Source organism: Alexandromys fortis, unplaced genomic scaffold (genome assembly GCF_014885135.2).
Source record: "Alexandromys fortis isolate MF-2015 unplaced genomic scaffold, M_Fortis_MF-2015_v1.1 scaffold_31, whole genome shotgun sequence".
NCBI classification, from domain to species: domain Eukaryota; kingdom Metazoa; phylum Chordata; class Mammalia; order Rodentia; family Cricetidae; genus Alexandromys; species Alexandromys fortis.
Window position 1 is genome coordinate 442,841 of NW_026067974.1, and position 17,468 is coordinate 460,308.

At 46.6% G+C, this 17,468-nt stretch overlaps 2 protein-coding genes across 2 annotated transcripts; both read right to left on the reverse strand.

Annotated features, from left to right (window-relative positions):
* Nucleotides 1–1,838: 1,838 nt before the first annotated feature.
* Nucleotides 1,839–2,872, reverse strand: LOC126510284 (olfactory receptor 4D1-like). The gene has a single exon (XM_050156789.1). It carries the CDS (start codon nucleotides 2,781–2,783, stop codon nucleotides 1,839–1,841), a length of 945 nt encoding a protein of 314 aa, XP_050012746.1. The 5' UTR covers nucleotides 2,784–2,872.
* A 3,589-nt stretch (nucleotides 2,873–6,461) lies between these two features.
* LOC126510421 (olfactory receptor 4D1) lies at nucleotides 6,462–7,697 on the reverse strand. Its single transcript, XM_050156975.1, has one exon. It carries the CDS (start codon nucleotides 7,695–7,697, stop codon nucleotides 6,756–6,758), a length of 942 nt encoding a protein of 313 aa, XP_050012932.1. The 3' UTR covers nucleotides 6,462–6,755.
* Nucleotides 7,698–17,468: the final 9,771 nt, after the last annotated feature.

The following is a 17,468-nucleotide window of genomic DNA, read 5'->3' on the forward strand; positions in this document are numbered from 1 at the left end:
ATATTTTTCTTGCTAAATGTAAAAATGAGAAGATATGACACCCAAAACCATAGCAACCACATTCGGCATGAGAGGAAAGGTAAGGAATCACCAAGAAGACAACACAGAGCCATAACATATTTTGATCTGCTGAATTACCCAACTCAAAAGTACTTGTCCTTGGGGGCTGGAGAAATGACTCAGTGGTTAAGAGCACTGACTGATCTTCCAGAGGACCTGGGTTCAATTCCCAGCACCCACATGGCAGCTCACAACTGTCTGAAGATCCAGTTGCAGGGGATCTGACACCTTCACACCAATGCACATAAAAAATAAAGTTAAATAAACCATAAAAAATATTAAAAAAAAAAAAAGTACTTGTCCTTGAGTCTTCTATCAGAGACAGCGGTTTCCTCCTTATTTGAGGTACTGTCACTAACTTAGTCAGCTGTTGGCCAGCAAAGGCATCTCATTGATACAGATCTCAGAGGAGATGGCCAGTGTTTTCTGGACAATTTACTCCACCCCCACCCCAGTCCAGAAGTATCACACAGTAAGCACCACATTGAAGTGGAGGCTATTGTCACACAGAGTGAAGATGAGAGATTTGTCCAGCATGGTGGATCAGGAGGTTGTGACAGAGAAAACATCTGGGGGACAACAGACCCTGCTCCTGGAGAAGAGGCGACCTGGGGGTTGTGAACGGAGTCACGAGACATTTAAAAGTCTTCATTGTGAAGGGACACCCTGGCTGAGATGACACAGAACGCACAAGTCCATGTCGCTCTCCTCTCTAGTCCAAACTTAGCCTGTGAATATGGATAAAAGCGTGAGGAAGAAACAGAGATGAGACAGACTCGGAGCTGCCATCATGGTGCACAGAGAAACCAGGAGGAGCCCGTGACTTCCATGTCTCATTTGGGATGGAGCTGGAGGGAAGCGGGGGAAGCTCCTGAATGTGCTTTTAAGCCTGCATTGGTTCGCAAAATGGTGTGCCTCCTCAGGGAGGCACAGAGAATACACACAGAGACAACGCAGGAGGAGAGGGCAAGGCTAGGATGCAGACGAGTGGAGAAATATCTGCGTGCCAGATACAGTTCAAGGTGCTTGGAGGCTTTCAGAGAAATGCTCTGCACCCTTGGCCCCCGGGGGCTTTCCCTCCAGGGTGGGGATCCCCACCTGTGGCCCTGTGGCTAGACTCAGTGGAACCACATTCTCCTAACACTTGCTTTGACTTTTGAGCAGGTCGCTGTGTTCTGAGTGTCCCTGTTTGTAAAACTGTTTAACAGGATGGTAACCTATCCACTGTCACGTTTCTGGGGACAAATGAGACACAGGTGTGAGAGTCCCTAACACAGTTCCTGTTACAGGAGTGGGCTATCAAGGACTATTAGTGAAATCCAACTTGAATTTTGTGAGGACTTTCCTTTGCATTTACCCGGGATCATGCAAGCTCAGGGAAATTTGCTATTTAAAGTCAACCGGTTTAACATTCACTGCTGTACACTCTAAAGATTTGTCACTCATATTGGTTTAATAAAATGCTGATTGTCCAGTAGCCAGGCTGGAAGTATAAGTGGAACAACCAGACCAGGAGAATTCTGGAAACAGGAAAGGCAGAGATGAATTCACCAGCCAGACATGAAGGAAGAAAAATGAGAATGTTTTACTGAGAAAAGGTACCAAGCTACGTGGCTAAACATAGGCAAGAATTATGGGTTAATATAATATAATTTTAGGAGCTAGTTAATAATAAGTATAAGCTAATAGGCCAAACAGTTTATAATTAAGCCTCTATATGTTTCTTTTGGAACTGAACAGCTACAGAGCCAGGCGGGAGAGAAACTACTGTCTATAATTTACTCTACAATTAAATTACTGCAAATTGTTAGGTTCTTTGCTAATTTCTTCATGGCTGCCTGCATCTCCTGGTTTCTGAGGGTGTAGATCATGGGGTTGAGCATGGGGGTCAAGACTGTGTAGCTGATGGACACAGCCTTGTCCAAGGGAAAGGGAGTGAACGGCCGAGAATAGATATAGATGCAGGGGATGAAGATCATAGACACCACGATGATGTGCGTGGTGCACGTGGAAGCCGCCTTCCTCCTTGCCTGCCCTGAGTGAGACCTCAGCATCACCAGGATGACCGTGTAAGAGATGAGAAGGAGGAGGAACCAGATGAGGACCAGCATCCCACTGTTGGAGATCATGAGGAACTCCAGCAGGGAGGTGTCTGTGCAGGCGAGTCTCAGCACTTGGGGGACATCACAGAAGAAGTTATCCAGGACATTGGGGCCACAGAAGGGCAGTGGGAGCATCAGAGACAGCTGGACAATGGAATGGGCAAAGCCACCTATCCAGGCAGCCACCACCAGCCCCACGCACAGCCTGGTGTTCATGATGGAGACGTAGTGGAGGGGCCGGGAGATGGCTATGTAGCGGTCATAGGCCATCACGGAGAGGAAGAAGACCGTCCCACCGCCCAGGAGGTGGAAGAAGAAGATCTGGACCATGCAGCCCTGGTAGGAGATGGTCTTGGTCTCATGAAAGAAGTCCACCAGCATCTTTGGGCAGGTGACTGAGGAGAAGCAGAGGTCTATGACCGCCAGATTGCGGAGCAGGAAGTACATAGGTGTGTGGAGCCTGGCATCCAAGGTCACCGTGACTATAATGAGGAGGTTTCCCACCACAGTCGTGCTGTAGACGAACAAGAACACCAGAAACAGGAAGGACTGGAGCTGAGGACTCTGTGAGAACCCCGTCAAGATGAATTCTGACACCCATGTGAGGTTGGTCTGGTCCATAGTGTCTTCTCCGTGCACTTAGAGGAAATGGACGACAACATGGACGCCTGAATGTCTCCCTGCCCTTCTCAGTATCAGAATTGTTCAGGTCCCTAGGATGGCACCTCATGTGAAGACCAAGACATCGCTTGCCAGCTAGGCTCTGTGGAGTTGGCGAGTAGCTGCTGCAATGCACATTCATGAGATGCTGATTTTGTTTTGCCTGTCTGTCTGTTCAGGACAGGGTATCACTATGTAGCCCAGACAGGCCTCAGACTCCTGAATCCTCATGAGATCTCTTAAAGCCATCCACAAGATCCTGGGACCTGCCTTTCCGTGCTTGACAGTGTTAGGAAGACATTCAGAGTGAGACACTCTGGAGCAAATTATGGGTCTTTATTTCCCTTAAGATCTGATCAAGAGTAACAAACTTACTTTGTTAAGATCTCAGTCTCTCCATGCATTCAAAGAAAAAGGTTTTCCTAGGGCATGGTGGTGCAAGCCTCCAGTCATAGCATTCAAGAGGTGGAGGCAGGAGGACCAGGAGTTCTTGGTCAATGGTGTCTACACAGGTATAAGAGACCAGCCTGAGCTACCTGTCTTCCAATCTTTAAGAGAGGGTGGGGCTTTCTTTACAGGCTTCTCTGTGGGACTGGAGAGGATGCCACCTTTGAAACCCTTGTGTTTGCGCTGGTGAGCAATGCTGCCAGCCCTGGGTTTCCCAGGCAGCCCTTCTCTTCCCTCGTCCCAGGTTTACATTTTTGCAAAGCTTCTTTCACGGTTGATTGTTTTTCCCCCAAAATTCAATCACAAGGGTCTGGGGACACGGGTCTGAATTTCACAATTAATTTGATGCCAGCAGTGGGCAGCCTGGGTATAGGCAGTGCTTAACGAGATTCTGCTGACGGCTGCAGGGTATGTGAGGAGTTACAAAGATGCACAGTTTCATGCCCGGGACCGCTAGACACAGCAGGAAACCGGAAGAGTCCTGTTCCTTCCCATTCCCTTACCAGGTGAGGCTCCACGGGACACCCGTGCAGGCAAAGGGAGCCAGTGGTGGGCAATCCTTGAGAGGGAGGAGGATGACACTCAGAGCTCTTCCGGGACGAGCTTGATTTTATCACAAGCCACAAATCTAAGGAGAAAGAGTTGAATGAGAAAGACTTGGAGCTGGTAAAGCCAAAGAGAATTCAAAGGAAAAGAATGGAAAATAAAACAGGTTAAGAGGGGAAAGGAAACGTCGGGTTAGGGAAACAAGTGACGTAGAAATGGAGCGCCCGATGGATAGAAGACTGACAGGGTGAGAGCAAGGGGTCTCCCCACTGTCCGGTCCTGTCTCTGTCTGCCCCATTCTTCCCCCTCTAGCTTGTTGCAATCTATGAGCTGCTGGATCCCATCATGTCTCTTCCCATTCTCCAAGTTCGTGTGCTCTCCGCTCCTGTCTCCGTTCACACAGCAGCCTGGGAGGCCGTTCTGAAAGGGGATGCGGCCATGCTCCTTCCTTGTCATATACTGAATGGCCACCTCGTGCCCACAGCTTAAAGCTCTGACTCTGGGAAGCTGCACAAAATCCTGCACACAGAAACCGCAGAGAGTAAAGCTCTGCACACTGTGTGCAACTCCCCCAGCATTCCACGTGAGGCTGGAAAGGTCACCTCCATACCCCACACCTCTGTAATCAGGGTCCCTGTCACCCAAGAACCAACAGCTATCTGAGGAATTCACAGTTCCTACATACACCATCCACTCAACTAAACATGAGTCTTCGGGAAGAGCTCCTGCTTCCTTAAATAACTTTTGTTAGGAATCCAACCTAGAAACCCAGATGCACCTCTCTCTGGCTCCTTTCCTGCATCTCCCACAAGAACTAATTCTCCACCTTCCCGGGCTCCAACCACACTTCATAAGCATCTCTGGGACAGAGCTGAACACTTTTCCTGTGACCTCCTTAACCGATGGCAAATCCAGTGACAGCATCCACGGCAGAAACTCTGATTTAGATGATGCTCCAACAGCATCTTCCAGTTTCATGTAATGGTTTTAGGCAACCTTGCTTTGTAGACTGTGGAGACATGAGCTGTGGTTTTGCCCATCCTTTCTGTCTTTTGCTCTCAGCATCCTCCCTCCCAACAGTAGGGTTGACTCTAAGCTCAGCTGCTCCCCGTGTAACCTAGAACACCTATTTTTATCTTCACGCCGCCATGCCTGCAGTACCTCAGTCTCCCCCACAGTTCACGCTCACTTCTAGGCAAGCCTGTGCTGCTACTCACTTGTTCTTACCTTCTGCTGAACATTTGCAAGGCCCTTCTAACAGCTGCCAGTGTACGGGAAAGCAAACCCTTTCCTCTCACCATGCTTCAGTCCAGCACCGGACTGCGTGACTTACATCTTCTTGGAGGTCCTTTGCATGGCTTCAGCTTCCTATTCCTTGGCCATCCCTCATGTGGGCTATGTGTATGGGGTCCTAGAGGAAAAGGGACTGTCCTCAGGGTAACCATATTGGACAGGACTCAGGAGGCTGAGCTGGGCTCATTACTACTGGGGCCTGTGCAGCAATGGGACTTGTTAAAAAGTTTTTGTATGTCTCAAAACACAGTTCTTTTTTTTGTTTTTCAGGAGTCTCCCTTGAGGACCCAAAGCACCAAGAAAAGCAGCAATTGTGCTTTAGGGTTTGCCATTCACGATCTTAAAAGACAAGATCTGCCGCAGGGGCTGGTGAGATGGCTCAGTGGCTAAGGGCAATTAGTGCTCTTGCAGAGGATCCAGGTTCAATTCCCAGCACCCACATTCTGGTTAACTACCATCTGTAAATCCAGCTCCAGGAGCTCTGAAGCCCTCTTATAGCCTGAAGCTCTCTTTTCTGCCCTCTCTGGGCACCAGGCTGCATATGGGGCACATTTCTACATGCAGGCAAAAATGTACACATATGCATTTAAAAGTAAAATACTTTCTAATGTCTAGTGAAATTGGATAAATGTATGAGGAAAAAAACAGGGAGGAAAAAACAGAGATGGGGCACACTCGGAACTGCCATCATGGTGCACAGAGAAACAAGGAGGAGCCTGTGACTTCCATGTCTTGGTGGGGATGGCACCAGAGGGAAGCGGGGGAAGCTCTTGCATTGTGGTCTAAACTTAGCATCACCTTATGCTGAGACTTTTATAAAACGTTGTAGATGCCACAGTGAATAAATGTACAGAAATAAAGTTACGATAAAACCAGGTACCAGAAGGTTAGGAGGAAAAAAAAAAAAAAAAACAGAAACACCTGTCCCCGTCAGACGCAACTGAAGGCACCAGGAGATTTTCTGGAAATGTTGCATGTTCTCAGGTCCTCTCAAAGCTCTCATCCCAACTGGGAGGTCACATCTGTGCCTCTCAACTTGGAGGAACTAAGTTCTATTGTTCAGTTGCTTTTACTTTGACCAAGTAGCCAGATCCTGAGCTTTCTTATCTGTAACGTTTTAATAAAAAGTATGAAAGAATCCAATAGTGCCTGACACAAGAGTAGCTCATCAAGATATATTACTGTAATCTGATTTGTTGGTATGTGTGTGTGTCAGCACACGTGTGTGCGTGCACACAAGAATGTGTGCCCATGCGGAGGCCAGAGGGCGAGCTCAGGAATTGTTCCTCAGATACTCTCTACAAGAGTTTTTTGTTTTGGTTTGGTTTTGGTTTTTTTTGTTTGTTTGTTTGTTTTACACAGTGTATCTCATCGGTCTTGAAATTATCAAAGTGATTGGCCAGTGATCCCCAGCACCCACGCCTCCTTCTCCAGCTCTCGAGTTCTGGGTTTAAAAGCAAGCACAGCTACACCTGGGATTTTGCATGAGAGTTCTGTGGATCAAATTCAGGTCTTTGTGTTCTCAAGATAAACACTTCACAGCTGGGCTTTCTCCCTAGTCCTGGTCATTCTGTATAAGGACTTTCCTCTGCTTTTCTCCCTGTGTAACTCAAGTCCAGGAAAAGTTGGCGTTGAGACCCAACTTATTTAAAGTTCATCCCCTTTACTAAGCACGAAATGTTTTGCTAGTCTCTTCATGGCTGCCTGCATCTCCTGGTTTCTGAGGGTGTAGATCATGGGGTTGAGCATGGGGGTCAAGACTGTGTAGCTGATGGACACAGCCTTGTCCAAGGGAAAGGGAGTGAACGGCCGAGAATAGATATAGATGCAGGGGATGAAGATCATAGACACCACGATGATGTGAGTGGTGCACGTGGAAGCCGCCTTCCTCCTTGCCTGCCCTGAGTGAGACCTCAGAATCACCAGGATGACCGTGTAAGAGATGAGAAGGAGGAGGAACCAGATGAGGACCAGCATCCCACTGTTGGAGATCATGAGGAACTCCAGCAGGGAGGTGTCAGTGCAGGCGAGTCTCAGCACTTGGGGAAAATCACAGTAAAAGTTATCCAGGACATTGGGGCCACAGAAGGGCAGTGGGAGCATCAGAGACAGCTGGACAATGGAATGGGCAAAGCCACCTATCCAGGCAGCCACCACCAGACCCACACACAGCCTGGTGTTCATGATGGAGACGTAGTGGAGGGGCCGGGAGATGGCTATGTAGCGGTCATAGGCCATCACGGAGAGGAAGAAGACCGTCCCACCGCCCAGGAGGTGGAAGAAGAAGATCTGGACCATGCAGCCCTGGTAGGAGATGGTCTTGGTCTCATGAAAGAAGTCCACCAGCATCTTGGGGGAGGTAACTGTGGAATAGCTGAGGTCTATGACAGCCAGGTTTCGGAGTAGAAAATACATAGGCATGTCCAGCCGGGGGTCAAAGGTCACTGTGACCATGATAAGGAGGTTTCCCACCACGGTGGTGACGTAGACAAACAGGAACACCACAAACAGAAGTCTTTGGAGTTCTTGAGTCTGTGAGAACCCTAACAGAATAAATTCTGACACCCATGTGATGTTCTGGGGTTCCATGGGGTCCTCCTCTTGTGCCTAGAGAGAGATGACACCAAGTAAAACATTGTGAGTTCAGTCAGGATTTTTGTTTGCTTGCTTGCTTTGGAGGATCAAGATTGGTTGGTCAAAGTGATTTCAAGGTATGACTTGACAGAACTTCCTCGGAGGATAAAGACTTTGCTGAATTCCTGCAGGCTTAGCTCCCTGGCCACATCTGGTCATAGCCATCGATAGGTAAGCTCCCTGCTCCCCTGGACCACGGCATATTTGTGCGATGGTTTATTTCTAACTCTTTTTTTTTTATACAGGCATACGGCCTGTGAAATCTAACTTTCACAAATCTGCTTGAACCTATTCGTAAATAAACATGTCATTGCATATCTGGGACCACAAGCCCAGCCACCTATGAGCATAAATCATGAGAGGGTACAGAGACTAAGGACTTTAGGTAAACAGAGGCTGCATGGCAGGAATTTAGGGGCGGGGTATGCAGACTTGAGGTGTGTGCACTAAGAAAGTGTGATGCACACCGACACACACACACGTGGAGGAAGAGGCAAGCAGATGATGTTGGATAATGAGTGTGCATGATTCACGCTGCTTATATTTTCCTACTTCTGTGGGTCTCTAATGGCGTGTGTGTTTCTGCTGCTGAGTAACTTAAGCTCAGGACAAAGGAATTTCCCGGAAACTCTCACACTATGTATTCAAATTTTATGCAAATACTCTGTAGACACATCATGCTAGGCAATCTTTGTGACATTTTCAAATTTAAGTAAGGTGACTGAGGAGATGACTCAGCAGTTCAATGCACTTCCTGCTCATTCAAAGGACCCAAGTTTAGTTTCCAGTCCCCATGTGGAGTGGCTCACGACTTCCTGTAGGGCCAGGGGACTTGATGCCCTTTTCTGGCCTCCTTAGGTGCTGCATTTACACAGATATAATTACAAGTAAGATTTCAGTATGGTGAGTAGGGACTGGTAGGAAATTCAAGACAGAGCTCTCCATAAGATGATCTACATCAATGGGCAGTGGCAGTGAGCACCTTTAATCCCAGCACTCGGGAGGCAAAGATGGACGGATCTCTGAGTTCAAGGCCAACTTGTTTGTTCTATTGAGAAAGTTCCAGGACAGCCAGGGCTACACAGAGAAATCCTGTCTCAAACAAACAAACAAAAAATTATCTACATCTAAGAGGCATAACAAGCCCCTAAATATTATCGTGTTAACCATCATGTGACATCCTTATTTATCTTCAAGTATTTGTGTAAAAGAGATGTTCCCGGAAGACACAGTCTGTTTGCCCTGAGACTTTCCTGTCCCCTGGAGGGAGGCAGATCTCTGTGAGTTCAAGGCTAATGAGTTCCAAGACAGCCAGAGTCACAGAGTTAGGAGACCCTGTCTTGAAAAAGAGGAGGAAGCGGGGAAGGAGGGAAAGAAGAGAGGAAGGAAGAGAGGAAGCAAGAAGGAAGGAAGGGGCTGGAGAGATGGCTCAGAGGTTAAGAGCACCGGCTGCTCTTCCAGAGGTCCTGAGTTCAATTCCCAGCAACCACATGGTGGCTCACAACCATCTGTAATGAGATCTGGCACTGTATCCTGGAAAGTGTATGATAGATAGATAGATAGATAGATAGATAGATAGATAGATAGATAGATGAAGAAGAAGAAGAAGAAGAAGAAGAAGAAGAAGAAGAAGAAGAAGAAGAAGAAGAAGAAGAAGAAGAAGAAGAAGAAGAAGAAGAAGGAAGGAAGGAAGGACCCCTGGCAACTGGAAGGCCCTACGTGCTCATCAGTGGAAAGGAAGTGCTGGGCAGAAGCTTCCAGAGGCATTGTGGGGGCTGCCCCAGCAGAGAGCAGGACACTTTTATCTTTGGCTTCTCCCTGTGGTGTAACTCTCTTGCTTGATGGCAGACATGGAAAATGACAGTATAGCCCTTTTTTTTTTTTTTAATCAGTCAGAGTTGCAGGCTGATGTCTCCATAGAGGAATCTTAGTCTTGACCTTGCCTTAAAATGCTCTATGAAATGGGAGAAGAGGGCAAGAAGCCTGGTCATATGAGCCTGTAGCTCCAGCTGCTCAGGAGACTTAGTCAGGAGGATTGCAAGTTCAAGACCAGCCTGGGTATCAAGCAAACTAAAGGCCATCCTGAGCAACTTGGTGGAACCCTGATTTAAATGAGAGTAAGGTGCTAGGAATAGCTCAGTAGCTGGATGCTTACCTCACATGCACAGGGACCTTGTCTGGTACCTGACTCTGCCCCCAAGAAAAGGATTGAGAGATTTAACTTTTGTCTTTTAAAAATTCAACTCTTGTCTTTTAAAAAATATTCAGAGCTAATTATTACCTATGGAAAAATACTTAAGATTTACCTATAATTCACCAACCACCCAAGAAATTATAAATAAAATATAAGAAGAAATTCATTTCTTGGATTACCACATTGGCAAGATAAGTTGTAAAGACTGGACTCCTCAACACTGAGAGAGACTTGAAGGAGGCAGAAATCACTGTGCCTAACAATTCTGAAGACAACTTGAAATATATATTACATACTTTTTTATATTCTTGCCTATTTGTTAGAACAATAAAATCTTATTCTTAGACTGTATATTTAAGTATATTCCACATAGAATTCTTATCAATAAACCAGAAGCAATGTAAACACGCAAGTACAACATACTATCTAAATAAAACATGACACCTCCACATGATGAAATTCTAACTGCAATAAGAACGCATTCTAAAATGACATTTGGGGGCTGGAGAGATGGATGGTTCAGTGGTTAAGGGCACTGACCGCCTGTCCAGAGGACCCAGGTTCAATTCCAGGCACCCACATGGCAGCTCACAACTGTCGGTAACTCCAAGATCTGACACCCTCATGCAGACATATGTGCAGGTAAAACACCAAAGCACATAAAATAAAAATAATAGTTAAAAATAAATTAATAAATAAAATGACATTTGATTATATTGATTTTATTATATATTATTTTAAAGAGATAATTACAAAATATTTTCAGCATTTGGAGTTGTTTTTGAGATGGGCTCTCACTCTGAAGCTCTGGCCTGAGTATAAATCAGGCTAGCCTCAAACTTAGGGTGATCTTCCTGCCCCCTGAGTGCTTGGTTTGCAAGCAATGGCCCCCACACCTTGCTGACATTTTGTTACAACGTTAGAAAGGCAGGGAAAAGGATGAAAATAAAAATATCAAATGCTAATGGTAGAAGTAGGTTTACATCTGTGAAGGAACTGACTGCATTTTTCTCCTTCACAATTTTTCTCTTTCCTCATAGTTTAGAAATGGTCACAAGATTTCCACTTAGAAAAAGAAATATTGCAATAAGAAAATAAAGCCTTCCAGGTGAAGTTCAACACCATCCCTGTCTGCTGAGCCCTGTCCTCTTAAAGATGGCCTGAGGGACAGGAACCTCAGAACACCAACAGGAAAGGTGGAGAAGGAGGGGAAGGAGAGGAGGGGAGAAAAGGGGAAAGGCAGGGGGAAGGAGAAGTGTGGTGTGTGTGTGTGTGTGTGTGTGTGTGTGTGTGTAAGAGAATCAACCTCCTCCTGCAAACTCTGTGAAAAGAAAATGGAAAACAGCAAGCCCCCATTCCACAACAATCCCCCCCTTCTTGTGACAGGCTGTCATTCGCACTCCCCAAGGTCACCTTAACGGTTGCAGCCAGCCAGCAACCAAGTGTCCTTTCTCCTAGAAGCTGGGCTCCAAGAAACCCTACCTGCCCGGTCAGTCTGTGGTCACTCACTCCTTCACTTCACACCGACCTTTCTCTCTGGCTCTCCCAGTCCCACCCCAGCCAGGCTTCTTCCCCCTCCACTCCACACATCTTGTCATCAAAGCAGAGGAGCCCTTCCTTGGAATCACTGGCCAGTCATTGCTCCAACCTGACTCACTGCTCCGGGCTCCCAGGAGGGTTCCTGCCTCCAAATTGTGCTCCATTTTAATCAACACTGTGGTTAGTATAGTATGCCGTCAACTTCTCAAGAGATACCTTCCCCCATCTAATTCACAATGTTTTTAAAAGAATTTCAAGTCTTTCAAAATTTCAAAAGAATTCCAATTATTGTCTACAGGGAAGAAGTGACATTTAGGTAGAGTTCCAGGAGTGTCCTCATATCTATTCTAGAGAGCGGTCCATCTTTCTAGAACAATCTGCCACTTAGTAGCAATTGCAGTCATTTTTTGTCATGATAATACTCACCAGTATTTATTTCCTGGGTGTGTCCTGTGTGCTAAACACTGTGGTAAACAGTTCAGACACGTTCTCTTATGTAATGTTTATAAAGTATAGGAAAGACAATGACTTTTCTCTATGCGTAAGTAACCTGAGGCTTACTGAGGGTAAATAACCACCCGGATCTCACCAAGAAGGACCAGCAGAGCCAGGTCGGATTGGCCCCAGAATCTACACTCAGAGCTACCATTCTCTTCGCCCTTGCTTTCCTCTAAAAAGCCTCAGTGTCAAACAAACTGAGCCCCTCCAAGGTCCCTCAGATGACAGACAGGGTGGCATGTGGACACTATTTGGTCCTGCTCAGCCTTCTGAACCCCACCCTTCTCTAAAGGTACAGAAGTCACTCGGTCATCTAGAACATTGTCATGTGTCAGTATTTTTCCATAAGGATGTCTCTGACACCTCACAGGTGATACTCTCAGCATGAGGTCAATATGCCAGCTACTACATGGTGCCCAGTGCACACACCCTCTCCCATAAATGGCTCCCAGGAGAGAGAATACCTGTTCTGTGGTGACTAGAGCATTGAAATGGACTGAACCCCTGGCAGCTGAGGAATGGGGGAATGGCTCCGGGTGAAGGAACCTGGAAAGGAATGCAAGGGTCCTGATATTTGGGGAAGCACAAGCCTTGCCTTTGTAAGGTCAGCATTCCTCCCACAAACCCCTAAGAGTCTTTGCAAATGCTTCCTCTACCTATAGAAACAAGAGAGTGGGCTTGGAGGGGCTGCAGACAGAGAGAGACATGGATGGAAACAGGTGGGTAAAGCCAAGGACTCCCAAGGACTTTCTGTTGTTACTCGGTTGTGTCTCTCGTTGGCCATTGCTCTTAGGAAATCAGTCTGCATGACACTAAGAGAGAGGGGAGGCTAGGTGAGCTCCCACCATGATCATCCCAGTGTGAGCAGCAACGGGCTCTGGTAGAGACTGACTCAAGAGCAGGCATGATAATGCCGCAGAGAGACCATGGAGAAGAAATGAAAATCTGGGTGAGTAGGAGAGGCAGGAGGAGGAAGATGGAAGCAGAGATTAAAAAGGGAATATTAGAGAGTGGGAAGTGAGAGCGTAAGGCCTGGTTGTCTTTTTCTCTAGGTGTGGGAAGAAGCAGCAGTATGGATGTGGGTGTTGGGGGAGAAAACTGCGGCTATATTTTACCTTTCCTCCCACCCTCTGTCCTAAATTCTCCCCAACACATAAACCAGTATAGACAAAAGTCTTAACTCCAGATAGAACTGCTCCCCATAACTCACTCCTCCAGGTTTCTGGCCCAATGACTTCTCCTTACTTTCCCTACAACCTTATCTGGAGTCTCTCAGTCATGACTTGGCCACAGGAAGGACACTGAGGCCATCACCTACCTGTAGCCCAAAGGGCCAGCCAGACTCAGAGCCCCCATCTTCTACCCATCCTTCCCCTGCAGGTCCATTCTCCTGTCCTCTGTCGGGCTAGAACATAGAAGATTACCCTTAAGAAGAACGATTTCTCGAGGGACAAAGGTCTTAATTTACTTAAAGGAAAGATGGGCTTCGACCGCTGAGGGCAAAGGAGCAATGGGAGTTATTAAAAAAACAAAAGTATGTGATCTATTGCATCAGATGCAGGTAATGACTGAGGGACTGCCTTGGGGCCAGTGCTTCAGGACAACAGCTCACAGGACCAAGAGTAAGAGCCCTGAGGGGAAGTGAATCCAGGGAGGTCTCCAAGAACGAACGCCCTGGGAGTCAGCACCATGGACAGCGCCAGGGAGTTTCCGCCTTCTCTGTCACTAGAGTTGGAAAAGTGATCTCTGTCCTAAGACACTATCCAGGTGGCAATCACGACCTAGTAAGCCCCCAAGCCTTTCTCAACTGCACTCCCGCATCTCGGCTTCCAGTCTCCTCTCCTTTTAGCCAGAGTGGAGTTACTCGTCATAGCCTGGCTACGTTCACTCTCAAACATAACTCACATCTGAAACTCACCGTGTTTCGGGGGCTGTAGCCAGGACGTCACACGAGCCAGGCTAGTGCTCTCTCAGGGCACTGCAGCCCCACCTCTCCTCTTACTTTCAGTTCTGAAGCAGGGTCTCACACGTTGCCCAAGCTTGTCCTGAACTCAACCTAAAACCCAGCCTCATCTTGAGCTTAAAATCTTCTCGTGTTGTGTGCCTCTCAAATAGCTAGGGTTCCAGACCCATGCCACCAGGTTCAACATATACTTATTATTTTATTTTATATTTGGTTTTTCAAGACAAGGTTTCTCTGTGTGGCCCTGGCTATCTTGGAATTTGCTCTTTAGATTAGGCTGGCCTCGAATTCAGAGATTCACCGGCCTCTGCATCCTGAGTGCTGAGGTTAAAGGTGTGCACCACCACTGCCCAGCTATTTTTTTTAACTACTGGTTTTTTAATTGTTTGTTTATTTATTTACTTTATGTACATGAATGTTTTGCTTGTAGTTATGTCTGTGGACCATGTGTATACCTGATGTCAACAAGAGACATCAGATTCCTTGGGACTAAATGTAAGACAGTTTCAGCTGCCATGTGGGTGCTGGGAATCAAATCTAAGTCCTCTGGAAGAGCCGCTAGTACCCTTAACTGCCAAGCTATTTCTCCAGTCCCTAAAAACACCCACTTTAAAACGTACAATTCAGCCAGGCAGTTGTGTGCACACTTTTAACCCCAGCACTCGGGGAACAGAGGCAGGCAGATCTCTGTGTTAGAGGCCAACCTGGTTTACAGAGCAAGTTCTAGGACAGCCAGAGCTACACAGAGAAACCCTGTCTTGAGAAAATAAACAAGCGAAAGGTACAATTCAGTGGGATTTAGCACATATACAGCTTTTTGCATCTTCATCACTAACTCCAGAACATTCTCCTCCGTCTCCAAAGATGTCAAAGACACCTGGTATCTGCTAGCAGCCACGTCTTTTCTGTCCTTGTATCCATCAGCAGCCACTGTCCTTTCTGTTCTAGGGTGTTTCTGCCTTCTTGCAATGCCTTCCCCAAGGAGCAGGTCTTAGCTGAGATTTCCTTCTTTCCCATCCAGCATATATACAGCTTTTTGTTTTCCACACCATCTAGGTAGCCTTGAGGGTAGGCTCTACGGGAACTCAGTGCAGCATGTGTAGTGGTCGTTCAGAGACTTTCAGATCTATTTGTTCATGACCGTTTCTCTGCCATTTATGAGAAAACTGGTCCATGGAGAGGCTCGGGACCACTTGAGACAGCTTAGTCAGGATGAGTCTGGAGCCTGTGTCTGGACCACAGTAACCTAAGGTTAGCCCCTCCCCCTTTCCTTCTGACTGAGAGCAGAATGGAAGCCAGGTGTTGGTGATGCACACCTTTAATCCCAGCACTTGGGAAGCAGAGGCAGGTGGATCTCTGTGAGTTTGAGGCCAGCCTGTTCTACAGAGCAAGGTCCAGGACAGACTCTGTAGCTACACAGAGAAAACCCGTCTCAAAAACCAAACCAAAACAACAACAACAAACCCTGAATGGAAACAAGGGCGACTAAGTACGGCCCACCTGGACCAGGTCCAGATTAAGGCGTTTCCTCTCTGCTGAAGAAGAGAGCGGCCCACAGAGAAGTGTCCAGTTGATGGAGATTCCCTGTGTGGAGAAGAAACATGAAGAGGAAGGGGCTTTGCATGCTCCCCACATCAGTTAAAATGTCTGCCCTGTATGCAAGTGAGTGACGACACATGCCTTGCCCTGTTGTTCGCAGAGGCTACTGAGTCATGGCAGCTTCTCCTTAAATGGAGAATTTCCAGAATGAAGTAATAAGTACATCAGCAGACATCAGAGCAGAAGCTGCAGCGGCTGCAGCTCAGCCCATGCTAAGAGCCCGACAGAATTTCTTGAGTTCTTTTGCCTATTATAAATTGAAAAAAAAAATGTTGAGTGTGATGGTGCATACCTGTAATCCCAGCCCTGAGAAGTAGAGCCAGGAGAATTGTAAGTTCAAAGCCAGTCTGGGCTACATAGTAAGCCCCTTTCTCAAAAACAAACAAAAAACCAGGGTGGGGTGGAGAAGGAAGGGGAGAGAGAAATGAGTGAGTTTCTGAATGAGATGTGATGGGGGTGAGAACATGAGGCATAATGGGCATCGGGGTCTAGGTCTGTTGATTGTTGTGCTTCCATGGGTAAGACACTAACCAGTATCCCAGACCGAACCAGACCGGTTTATACAGGTTCAGGCAGGTCCCCACCTGACCAAACCGGTCTCTACTGATTCAGATTGGACCAGACCAGACCAGCTCTGTGCTCTCATAAACTTCCTGTGCCTCGATCTGTCTGGGGGCCAGATGGTATAAAGAAAAAGAGAAAATAATAAAATAATTCTGCAAGCATGCTTTCACCCCTTTCTTAATTCTTTTTTCCAATAAAGATTTATTTCATTTTAGTTTGTTTTATTTGTACGAGTGTTTTGCTTGCATGCGTGTTTGTAAACCGTGTGCATGCTTCATGCCTGGAAGGGTCAGAAGAGGGTGTCAGATCCTCTGGCGCTCAAGTTGTGAGCAGCCTTGTGGGTGCTGGGAACCTGGGTCCTCTGTAAGAGCAATAAGTGATCTTAGCCACTGAGTCATCTCTCCAGCCCCTACTCCCGTAATTTTAAGCCAGTAGCTATGGAAAGAAAAGCAAAATCAAGGAACTAATCGCCATATTGGTTTTTCACTCAAGTTTTGACGTTTTCCCCCAAGTTGTCTGGGGTTACATTCTCTCCCATGCCCCCAGACTTTATTTTATGTAAAATAAGAAGTTGGGTGGTGATATAACTCTAGGGTGTAGTTTTGATGTATTTGGTAGACGTGCCCTTTTCTGATGCGATTTTCTTATGCATGTGTGCTAGCCCATTTGGGCTGCTGGAACAAAAACACCTTGGGCTAGGCAATTTATGAACAACATAAACTCATCTCCCACAGTCCTGGAGGTTGGAAATCCTAGATCAGGGTTCCAGGAAATTGTGGCGTTTGGGGAGGGCCCTCGACTTTGGAACCGCTGCCTTCTCTATGTTCTTACACGATAGTGGGACAAGGCAGCTCCCCTAGTGGGAACTTCTGATTGAGGCGTTGCTGTGGTAGGAATATTTCTCCCCCAAAATTCAGAAGTTTTTTGTGTGACACAAAAGTAGTGATGAAATCTTTACGTCTTAAAGTTTAACAGATAATTAGTCCATGAGGGCCCCTCTCCGAAGGATGAAATAGTGGGGCTTGAAAGGAGGTGAGATGGAGCCTCCAAGTAATTTTAATCTGAATTTCTCTAATGGCTACGTATAGTGAACACTTGAAAAAAAATATGTATTGACTGTGTTTTTTCTTTTGAACATTGGTAACTACACATTTTCCCCTTTAGAATGACCTTAGCTGTATCCCAGAGGGTCTGGTAGGTTGTGCTATCATTTCAAATTATTCTAGGAGTATTTTAATTTCCTATGACTTCTTCAGTGACTCAGCGTTCATTCAAGAGTGTTTGCCCAGCCTTCAGGAGTCGGCATGCTTTCTCTTGCTGTGGGTTTCTATTCCACTGTGGATTGATAAGGTAGCAGAGGTTCTTCCTT